We start from the raw sequence: 10,874 nt of genomic DNA, 5'->3' as shown, positions 1-10,874 counted from the left end.
AAGGTGGAAGCAGTTATAGATTTCCTCTTCTTGGGCTCCAAAATCACTGCGGATGGGGAGTGCAGCCACGAAATTAGAAGACAATTGCTTCTTGGCTGGAAAGCGATGATAAACCTAAACAGTCTATTGAAAAGCAGAGACATAACCCTACCGAAAAAAGCGCGTATAGTGAAGGCTATCTTCTTTCCAGTTGTCATGTATGGTTGTGAGAGCTGGATGCTAAAGAAGCCAGAACACCAAAGAACTGATTCCTTCGAACTGCGGTGCTGGAAAAGAATCCTGAAAGTCTCTTGGACAGCAAAGGTATCAAACCAGTCAAGCTTAAGGGAGATCAACCCTGAATATTCACTGCAAGGACTGATCCTGAAGGTGAAGCTCCAGCATTTTGGACATCTGATGTGAACAGATGACTCATTGGAAAAGTCCCTTATGCTGGGAAATAATGGCGGCAGAAGGAGGAGAGGGCATCAGAGGATGAGATGGCTGTGCAGCATCACCGAAGCAATGGACTTGAACTTGGGCAAGCTCTGGGAGATGGTGAGGGACAGGAAGGCCTGGCATGCTGAAGTCCATGGGGTCGCAAAGAGTCAGACGTGACTGGGCGACTGAACAACAACAACAATGTATATTTAAAAATCTACCAATATGGTCATCAAGGAAATTCATAGAAATCTAATATTGCATTTAAAGTATTAAAACTATGTCAGATTTGATTAAGTAATGACTGAAAACAAAAATGCCTAAAAGTCTGGGGAAAGGCATTCGCAGAGCAGGAACTGTCTAGGACAGTATCCAACTCGGAGGTTTTTAAAGCTTCTTTTCCATGATTAGCTTCAGTGCGATAACTGTGAGCACGTGGTGTATAATTAGATCAACACATGTTCTGTGGATCAGGCTATTGCACACATGTAAAGAAATGTTTAGGTATTACTTTATTTTCCATCATCAAGTTAGTGAAATTGAGTATGTCTCCTAAAACTCTTAGACCAAGAAGGGTCGTGCTGGCTGTGCTGGGGTCTCTGAGTCTCAATGTTGTTGATAAAATGGGCACCTGAGCCCCCCATTATGGGCTGAGGGGTCCTCTTGGAGACCTGGACACACCCGGGGAGAGACTGCAAGAGGCACGGGGCCGTGTACCACGGGACAGGAGATGGATCCGGAGCCTCCTTCCCCACAGGGGTGCTGACCACTTCCACGGTCTCCTGCCTCTCCTGCCTCTAAAGGCTGACCCTCCGAGCACATGGGCAGGTTTTAGTAGCGCTTCCCCATGGGCTCCCCTCACTGTGCAGCTGTAACTACCACTGCCCGGTACAGCAAGCAGTGATAGTCAGCCTCGTCCTCGGGCTGGGCCCCCGTGATGGTGAGGGTGGCTTTGTTCCCAGAGATGGAGGCAGAGAAGCGATCAGGGACCCCAGAGGCGCGGGTGTTTGTGTTGTAGATAACATTTCTGGGAGCCTGGCCTGGGGTCTGCTGGTACCAGCTGGGTTCGTTGTAAGTAGTGACTGACCCAGAGCTCAGTCCACAGGTGAGGGTGACCGTCCCTCCTGGAGACACCGACAGTGACGGTTCCTGGATCACAGTCTGAGCTTCTACCCCTAAGAGAGACAGAAGAAGAAAGCGGTTGTTATGGAGATGAAGTGCCCTGAGACTCTGCTTGGAGGTGCCCCAAGGGTGCAGAGTCCCGGCCCCTGACCTGAGCCATAAGCGAGCAGCCCGAGCAGAAGCAGCATCCAGGCCATGGTAGGGACCCTCGCAGGATGCAACCTCCTGAGCCTCCTGGGCTGGAGGTGGGGTTCTGGGCCTTTTGATGCCTCCACCCCGTCAGGAGGAGGAGGCGCCTCATGCAAATCACTTCCTCCTCTCCCTGCCCAAGTCACCTGAGATCTCTGGGGTAGGGGGACTTGAAGGAGGCAGATGCTGGACCTCACACAGAGTGGGGACAGCATGGGGAGGAGCCACTGAGAGATGGGGTGACATCTTTCAGCAAATGTGCCCCCGTGACCTGGTGACCTCGGTCCTCTATCTCCTCCCCGGAGTGTCTGAGGCTGAAGGAGGAGTTTGCAAGTCTGTCTCTCTTGCCGCAATAATCCAGCCTTTCCCGCACCTGAGCCTGTCTTTAGAATGCTCTCTGTCTCCTCAGGGAGCCCTGAGTCCCGTCTGTGTGGTGCTGTCCGTCCTCCTCTCCAGCCCTGAGCCGAGCAGGAAATCCCGGAGCCTGTGTCTGCTGTGAAGGGTGAGCGGTCGCCCTGGAACACAGTCTTGTAAAGTGTCTCTAGTCCCGGTGGTGGGGGGACCAGGGCAGGGGTGGTGACATGCAGAGCCCCACGGCCAGGCTTGGGGTGACAGCCTCCTGTGCTGTAAAAAGATATGACAGTGTGGACTACCTTCAGTAGAACTGTAGATTTTAGGGGTAAAAACGTCACCATCTTGTCATGCAATGATGATAGCTGGCAAGTTCAGTTCCAACAAAGTTGGCATACATGTCTCATCATCAGTAATAGAAAAACCCCGTGTGTGAAGAGGTAGGTGTGGTGAGCATCGTGGACCTTGTAAGACTCCCTTCCCTGTGGTTCTGGGTGGAGCCGATGGACCCGGGACGGAGGAGGGGTGTGTGGGCAACGAGGAGGAGAAGGAGCTCAGACACCTCAAGTTAACGTGTGTGGAAGAGACGGGAAAGTCTTGTTCACCTCTTGTTTCTTTGACATAAAAATGTAAATGCTCTTCTTACTTTGTATTCATGTTAAATTTGCTGATAAAGTAGCTGTTTAATAAAATCCACATGATTTTTGTCAGAGGTGCTTGAGAACCTCAACTCATAGAGGTGAAAAATATGTGTTCCTACTGAATTCTTTTCTTATTATAGGAACATATTGATGACAGTTTGGCGGAGCTTGTAATTCCATATATTTCATGTCACAAGTGTTAACATAAAGCATTAATATAACGGGAAGGAACGAGTAAGGGAGCCACAAAAACTGACACAATGTCAGTTTCCATAGTTCAATTCAAAATGTTGAAATTGCCAAATAACACACCAGGGAACGTTTTTAAATGACACAGATGGTGACAGCGGGTCCTTGCCTGCACCCCTCTTCCACGGGGAACACCCGGGCGTTCTGTGGGCAATGGGGCCGCCTCTGCAGGGGTCTCTCATTCCCTGTCCAGGTATCCCTGAAGGTCGAGGTTCCTGAAAGAAGTTCATTTTTTTTTGTATGACTGTCCCTCTGTCTTTGGTTGGATGTCGGGTCTGGGCACTGACCCCACGACAGAGCAGCAGGAACTGAGAGGCAAGCCTGTGGCTCTGAGCTGAGAGCTGCCGTGTCCCCTGGGGGCCCAGGTGCAGGACGTCACCCTCCAGTGAGGACCCTGCTGCCCACGTGGGCAAGAGGCAACAGAGGAGGTGCCAGCCGGCCTGGCCAGGACCCTGGCTCTCAGGACCAGGCCCACAGCGCCCCCTGCTGGACTCAGACCTCCTCCTCCCGCACTTCACACCGCAGCCTCCTGGAAGGGCTTTCTCACACTTGCAGCTGGGTCTCCCTGATGTCACCGCCCAGGGCAGTAGTATGAGTCGCCTTCGTCTAGTCTGGGCCTGGTCATTGATTTTTCCAGGCACCTAATGACCTCAGACCCCTGAATGGTATGCTGATAAATTAATGAATTTCAGGATTCCCTGATGTCTGAGTTTGCTCCGCCTAGCTCGTGGGTTCACTGTCAGAACACAACCACCCAAACTTGATCTTCCAGGGTTCAAACTCCAGCATGCCCGTGGGTGGTGCCTGGTCAGGATTCTGAGCTTCCTTCCCAGCTTGATAGGTAGTCAAGGTTGAATTTGCCGGGCCTCCCAGGATCTTCCCAGCCTGGACTGCAAGGCTCTGTTCCTATTTCTCTCTTGGTAAAGACAATAGGAGGCTCTCAGGTACAACAAATCTTCTTGATCACTTCCAGGGGTTCTCATTCACCCTTGATCATGGTGCACAGTACTTCTCTTTGACTCATGTATTTAAAGATGTTTTTAGTCTAATTTTGTAATCTTTCCATATTACATGTTTGGTAGAAAAGATTATGCCTATAAATGGGAATCTCATCCTTGTCTGGGCTCCTGTTTCATCTCTGGTTGAGAAACCCTTATGACTGTTACCTGATCTTCATTGGACATGGTGAAGTCTAACCTAACCTTTGATTCTTAGAATCCATAGATTTAATGGAGGTGGGTTTATAAGGTCTGTGTGCAAAATAGTGACATTTATCCAATATCATCTCAAACAGGGAAGCACAGAGCGAAAAGAGGGAGAGATCATGAGGCAAAAAAAGATCACGAGGATATGGGCAAGTGAGGAGTCTGACAGCCGCATCCTAATGGGGAGGGTCTCCCAGTACCTGGAGAAGACAGCTCTTTGGGCAGCAATCCACAGAGAAAGCGAGGACCCAGCTTCCCTAAGTGTCAGGGTTCAGGGCAGAGCACAAAGGCTGGAGCAGGAGAGGGACGTGCGAGGGGTAAGAGAGGCCCCCTGGGGCTCCAGGGCACAGATGCTGGACTTCTGCTTCCTCGACATCCTGCTCAGTACCTGTGAGGGACCATGTGTATATGGGCACATGGGCATTCTTCTTGTATTTGGAGACCAGAGCAAAAAGAAGACAGTGTCGTGGACCCCATAATGATGGACCTGGATGAGGAGGTGAGACTGCCTGGATGTAATAGCACAAGTGACAGCAGAGACCTGAACCAGCACTGGGGACGTCACAGTCAGGGTCAGGGCAGTGATGGGTCGACACGGGAGCAGAGGGCAAGCTTTCATCAGACATCCCCATCACACGGGGATTCCCTGTGGCTGTGGTTAGTGATGAGCTGTGTGACGCTGATGACCAGCCTCCTCACCAGGCTGGGTCCAGAGTGATCAAGGACTGTGGACTTGATCCTGGCTTGTGGACCCACCAGGAGACAGAGAACAGGGCTGAACCCCTGACTATGCCTCACCTCTGTCCTGAATCACACAGGCAGGGACTTTGCCTGGAATCTCTTGTCATCACTGCCATGGTGATCCCCGCTTCCCCGCTGACCCTTCTACAGGACATGGGGCCCTTGGATCTGGACTCATCACAGGAGTCACAGGCAGAGGGACACGGGCACATCCTGGGGAGTCCCTGCTCCTGACAGTCCAGAGACCACCCCAGCCCTGAAGTAGGAAATGCTCCAATGGGGAGGAGACGAGAGGAGGGGACGGCAGGACAGAGCCAGCACCTGTGGGTCAGGAGAACCACTCCCGGGCTTCCCTGCCTCCTGCAATGCATCACCGGTGCCCCTCACTCCTCACGCTCTCTGCTCTGCCCCTTCAGGAGCAGGGTTCACACCCTGGGGGATGATCTGCCTGCCGGGATGGTCCACGGCCTCTGCTGAAGGTGCATCTGGAAAAGACTCCTGTTCCTGATCTCAAGGGAGGGAGCTCAGCTCCAAGGCTGTGTTGATCACACGGAAGATCAGGGTGCACTTCAGTGGTATCAGAATCTGTTTACATTTTCTGAGACTTCAGCAAAACTGACTGTACAATTGGGAATAGACTTATTATGAACCAGAACGTATCTCAGGAATCAATAGATTCTGGGTAACTTATTTACAATTTGACGATTCTCTAAGAACAAGCCCCTGACAGGCTGAGGCTCTCGTCCCAGTTTCCCATCTACCTGTGTCGCTGTGAGGAGCCCTGTTGCACCAGCCTGCACAGTCAGAGTCAGCCTCATCCTCAGGCTGCAGCCCAGAGATGAGCAGGAACCCCACATTGGCCGAGGCATCTTTGGATCCAGAAAACCCGCGGGGACCCCGGAGCCTGGTTCTTACTGGAGTCTGAGAGGTAGGACCGGAGGACTGAGGAGGGCTATCAGGCTTCTGCCGGTTCCAGTAACAGCAGAGTGGCCAACATTGATGTCACTGCTCAGAGTGCAGGGAGCCACAGATCAGCTGTGGTCTGTGAGGGGACAGGGGTCTCCCCACACACAGGCCCTGAAACCATTGCCAGTCACAAGAGTCCAGGGCCTCAGGGCTGCGGTGTGGTCACTCACAGCAGCACCAGCTCTAGGGGCTAAGCTAGCCTCTCCTCAGAGAAACCATTAATAAACGGGTGGCCCCATCTACCTGCAACCTTTTAGAAGAAAGTTGTCAATACAACCATTAAATTAAGATTCTCCCGAAATACCAAATGAAAATATTAGAAAAACACGTGAGTTATGATCAGAACTTAAAATGATCACGTGTCTGTACAAGTCAGTGGGAACGTCGTGGAGTATTCTGGATTCACTTTCCCCTTATGCTCTTACATGGAGCAGAAGAACAGGAAGAGCAGGTGAGGGGCTTCAGGGGGAAATTTGTGCAGTAAGTTGTGAAGTGTGGCCCCTACCTTCTTCTTCTCACCACGTGAAACGAAATTCGACTTTATGTCCATTTCTGAGCTGCTGCTACAGAATCCGCTTCCCACAATGAGCGGTAATTGTGTTCCTTTCTCAGTAGCTGTGTCTGAGGCCCGATTCCACCAGCCAAAGATCCTCACTGCTTGACTTGGAGCCTATTAAGCAAAGCTCCTCTGATACAGTGGAAAATATGTCATTTTGTGTGCATGAAAATTGAGGCTAGGGCAAATTTAAGGCTTAAGGGAAAAGGGAGAATTAGAAGAAATAATCCCACTTATTCCAAAATATATCTCTGTTAACTGTGGCCCCACAGCCCAGGCAGCCAATGTGCAGACCCCGCACGTGTGTGTGAAAGGGCAGTGACAGGGAGCAGGACACAGGCGTGTGACCTGTGCTCTGTGATCCCACGTGCGGGTGAGGCCGGAAGCTCAGGGTTGGGTCACTTCCTCCTGGGTGAGGCCTCCTGTGAGCAGCAGGGCTGAGTCCCAGCTGAGCAGGAACAATCAGCCTCGTCCTCGGGCCGGGCCCAGAGATGGTCAGGCGGCCCCACCCCACCCGGAGCCCGCCAGCCTCGCTGAGACCCTGCGGGCGGGTTGTGACTCCTGTGCTCAGAGCTTGGGACTCAGCACGACTGAGACGGCAGCCAAGTCGCCCCCTTGGTGCCAACAGTGTTGCTGTTCCCAGGCAGGTGAGTGTGGCTCAGCGTCCATGGAGTCACCGACCCTGGCTGAGTCCCCCCTGCCTGAGCCCCGGACACCACGAGGGGACAGAGGAGGCTGAGAGCAGGACCTGCTCCCTGTGCAGGAGAGAGGCCTGAGGGCTTGGGGGCCTCCCAGGGCTGAGATGCGCTGACGGACCCCCACCTCAGGCACTGAGATAGAGAACAAAAGACCCTGTGTCCCCAGGGATAGGAGACTGATTTTCTGTGTCCTTTGAGACCCTCTCCTGGGAATGGGCTGCTGGAGGGACTTTGAGGACAGAGGGGAGAAGAGGAGCCTCCATACTCGTGCAGACTCCCTGATGATTGCACCCAGGGTGGGGCAGCAGCAGCAGAAGGTCCAGCAGAGCCTGAGCAGGAAGCCCCTGGGCTGCCCCACCTCCCCCAGTGAGAAGGAGTCCTGGGCTAGTCCCCGCAGACATGGAGCTCTGGGGGAGCCTGCGAGGTGGTCACAGGAAAGGCAGGAGCAGCAGCCTGGGCCTCAGCTCAGCCCAGGACGGCCGAGGAGCTGAAGTGTCCTGAATCAGACACAGGTGGACGCTCTCTCTCTGGTTCTGTCTTGACTGTCATTGAGTCTATCTTCCAGGGCCAGCCTCTGGCATTCAGGGCATCTGCTCAATTTCAGATATTCATATAAAATGTGGTTGCCGAAAACAAAGCCTTAGTGAGGGCGCAGAATGAAGAAGAACTGAAAGGACTTCCTAGACCAAATTCCTGTTGTGGGGCTCAGACGCCCGTTTTAAATCAAACAAACAGAAGTGTCTGCACTGGCAGAAGATGTTTCAGCCCCAGGAGGCCCATGACTTGAGGGAGGGCAGGTTTTTGTCTCACTTCCCCCTGGCCTGGAGCACTGTGCAGTGTTACCACTCTGATAAGATGCACAGAAATAATCCGCCTCGTCCTCAGCCTGGAGCGAGCTGATGGTCAGGGTGGCTGTGTTCCCAGACCTGGAGCCGGAGAATCGGTCGGGGACCCCCGAGGCTCGACTGGTCGCACCATAGATGAGCATTCTGGGGGCCGATCCTTCGATCTGTTGGTACCAGCTCACATAATTGCCACTCCCAACGTTGCTGCTGCTTCCAGAGCAGGTGATGGAGACCCTCTGGCCCAGGGACCCGGACACAGAGGACGGCTGAGTCAGCACAGCCTGGGCCCAGGATCCTGGAAGGGAGAGAGACAGAGATGGTGACTCGGGGGTCCAGGCATGATAGCGGGGAACACAGCATGTGTGTCTTCCCAAGACCCCTCCCCTGTCCCCGCATCCAGTCACCTGTGCAGAGAGAGACCAGGGTGAGGAGCAGAGGGGACCAGGCCATGGTGGACATGTCACGGCGTCCTGCCTTCTGTGGCCCCACAGCTGAGCAGAGCGTCCCCACACCGCTCCTTCCCCTCTTCATACCCGGAGAGGGGGAGGGGCCTTTCATGCAAATGACCGTCCTCTGCTCCAACCCCCACAATGCTCTGATCACCTCTGGGACCTGGGTCAGCTTCCTGTGCCTAAGGGAGACTGGTGCGTGATCAGAGGAAGGGTTGTGTGGGGCTTGCGGGTGGGAGGTCATAGCTGGGAACCCTGAGCAGAAAGCACCTGGAAGCACCAAGGTACTCAGCTCAGTTCTCATAGCTGCAGACCCACAGGAATGGCTTGGAGCGCCCCCTGGTGTCCTGGCCAGGACATACATCATGTGACCTAGTGATCAGAGCTCTTAGAGTCAACTTTCCCAAAACTGGCTTTGAAGTTACCCAGTTCAGGAAGAGTTGTGTTGGAAAGAAAGATCCAGGTATAATTTACCCTGTAGTGCATGTGAGTGTTACACAGTGGATGTGTGACTTTGAGATTTTAAATGAACCAAAATGTGATCATGGAGTAGTAAAAATCTAAGGTCATCACTTAAAATAGATGCCTAAACTTAACTGAAGAAAGTGTTGTGGTTCAGTCACTAAGTTGTGTCTGACTCTGGCTCTGTTTTAATTTTGCATTGCCAAGGTACTATTTCTAAAACATAATTTTCCTTGTAGATTCTGTTCTTTAAATAAGATCATTTTAAAGACTTTCGGACATGTATGGCATCTCCTTTGAAGGATTTTCATGTGTTAGCAGGACGCTCTATCTGTGAAACGGGGCAGGCTGAGTTATCAGAGCCATGGGTCGGTCTCAGATCTGAGATGAGGGACAGGACATGACAATGCAGATCAGTTGTTCTCAGGAATCTCAGACGTGATCGTGGGGATCAAACCTGACTTAGGCATGGTCCAGACAGAGCAGCAGTCACGGCCCTGGGGGCAGAGCCCCAGGACAGGGTCTGCTTTCCCAGCCCAGGGCCCCAGCAGCTTCTCCCCGGGCTCACTGTGCATAAAGTCAGTCCCACAGCAGCTGAGCACAGACACTCCTCAGCCAGGAATCATTTCCCAGGTCTCAGGACCAGGGTTTCTCTCCCCTCCTGACTCCTGACTCGATGGGTACACGGGACAGAGTGTGAACGTTCACGGGATAAATCAGCTGCTGGAGGGGCATCACTGGATCCCCTGGGAAATGAGGGGGAACCAGGGGTGGAACAGGGAGGGCTCGAGCTGGGGTCACACCTGAGAGCCGGAAACCTGAGGCTTCTCGGGAAGGAAGGGGTTAGAGAGGTTCAAGGAGGGGGATAAGGAAGTGAATGTTTCAGAAAGATCTGGAAATTCGTTCATGACTTTCGAAGAGCATGAGCTTGGTCATCACTGTGGAGGTCAACAGTGTATGTTTGTAGAAAGAGCGAGGCCCAGAATTGGGAGGAAAGTCATGAATGAGGGGAGCGGGAGGGCAGGCTCTGAGCAAAGAGATGAGGAGGAGCGGGCGCAGGCTGAGGAGAGCTGGAGGGGTGCACGGGGTGGGCTCTGGGGGCTCCTCCCCTCCTTTGTTTCTGGGAAGAGGGTGGGGACTGATGACCACCTGACCCCTTCACCCTCCAATTCTGGGTGCTCGGCCCCGGGTGCAGCTTCACTCCCAGGACGAGGCCTGGGGGTCGCGGCTCTGAATCTGTCCCCTGAGAGGAAGCACCTGCTGTCACATCCAACTCAGTCCGCTGAGCCCGGATGCAGGGTCAACTCAAGGGACCAGGGGGGTGTGTTGAGGGGCTGCCAGTTCTGAGCAGGTGCACAGCGCCCCCTGGTGACACTCCCGGGAAACGTTCACGGCGGTGAGAGGGAGCAAGGTGCCGCTCAGTCACTTGGTTCTCAATCCTGTCTGACTCTTTGGCGACCCCGTGGACTCTAGCCCACCAGGCTCGTCTGTCCATGGGATTCTCCAGGCAAGAACACTGGAGTGGGTTGCCGTTTCTTGCTCCAGAGGATCTTCCCACCCCAGGGACAGAACCCACATCTCTTATGTCCCTTGCATTGGCAGGCGGGTTCTTTACCTCTAGCGACACCTGGGATGCCTTACGAGAGGAAGCAGGGGCGCTCTTTTTTCCTGTCACCAAACACTCTTTCAATAAACAAATGAATGAATTGAATAGCAATAAGTATGACATGTCTTTGATAGTGTACAGATACTTGTTTTTGATTTCTCCTATTGTATTTTCAGGTGATTCTGACACTTTTTCTCCTTTTCCTACACTTATCTCCTTTTCCTTAGGACCCAAGAGTGTTTGTATTTGCTCATCAAGTAGATTTGATGATTTGTCCCTAAAAACATCTGTCACCTGATTTCATCATCTCAGGCATCTCACCAGTGATGTCTATGCTGTCTCACTTCCCTTCATTATTTAGTTTCCTGGTTCTT

At 52.9% G+C, this 10,874-nt stretch overlaps 2 gene segments (V, D, J or C); both read right to left on the bottom strand.

Annotated features, from left to right (window-relative positions):
- Positions 1-1,263: 1,263 nt before the first annotated feature.
- Positions 1,264-1,800, bottom strand: LOC123465055. The segment is given in 2 exon segments: positions 1,264-1,595; positions 1,694-1,800. Coding segments are annotated over 2 exon segments (363 nt in total).
- A 4,505-nt stretch (positions 1,801-6,305) lies between these two features.
- Positions 6,306-8,548, bottom strand: LOC102398442. The segment is given in 2 exon segments: positions 6,306-8,278; positions 8,388-8,548. Coding segments are annotated over 2 exon segments (576 nt in total).
- Positions 8,549-10,874: the final 2,326 nt, after the last annotated feature.

Source organism: Bubalus bubalis, chromosome 17 (genome assembly GCF_019923935.1).
Source record: "Bubalus bubalis isolate 160015118507 breed Murrah chromosome 17, NDDB_SH_1, whole genome shotgun sequence".
In the NCBI taxonomy this organism is placed as follows: Eukaryota; Metazoa; Chordata; class Mammalia; order Artiodactyla; family Bovidae; genus Bubalus; species Bubalus bubalis.
The sequence above is the reverse complement of the archived record's forward strand: the minus strand, read 5'-3'. Positions and strand labels throughout refer to the sequence as shown.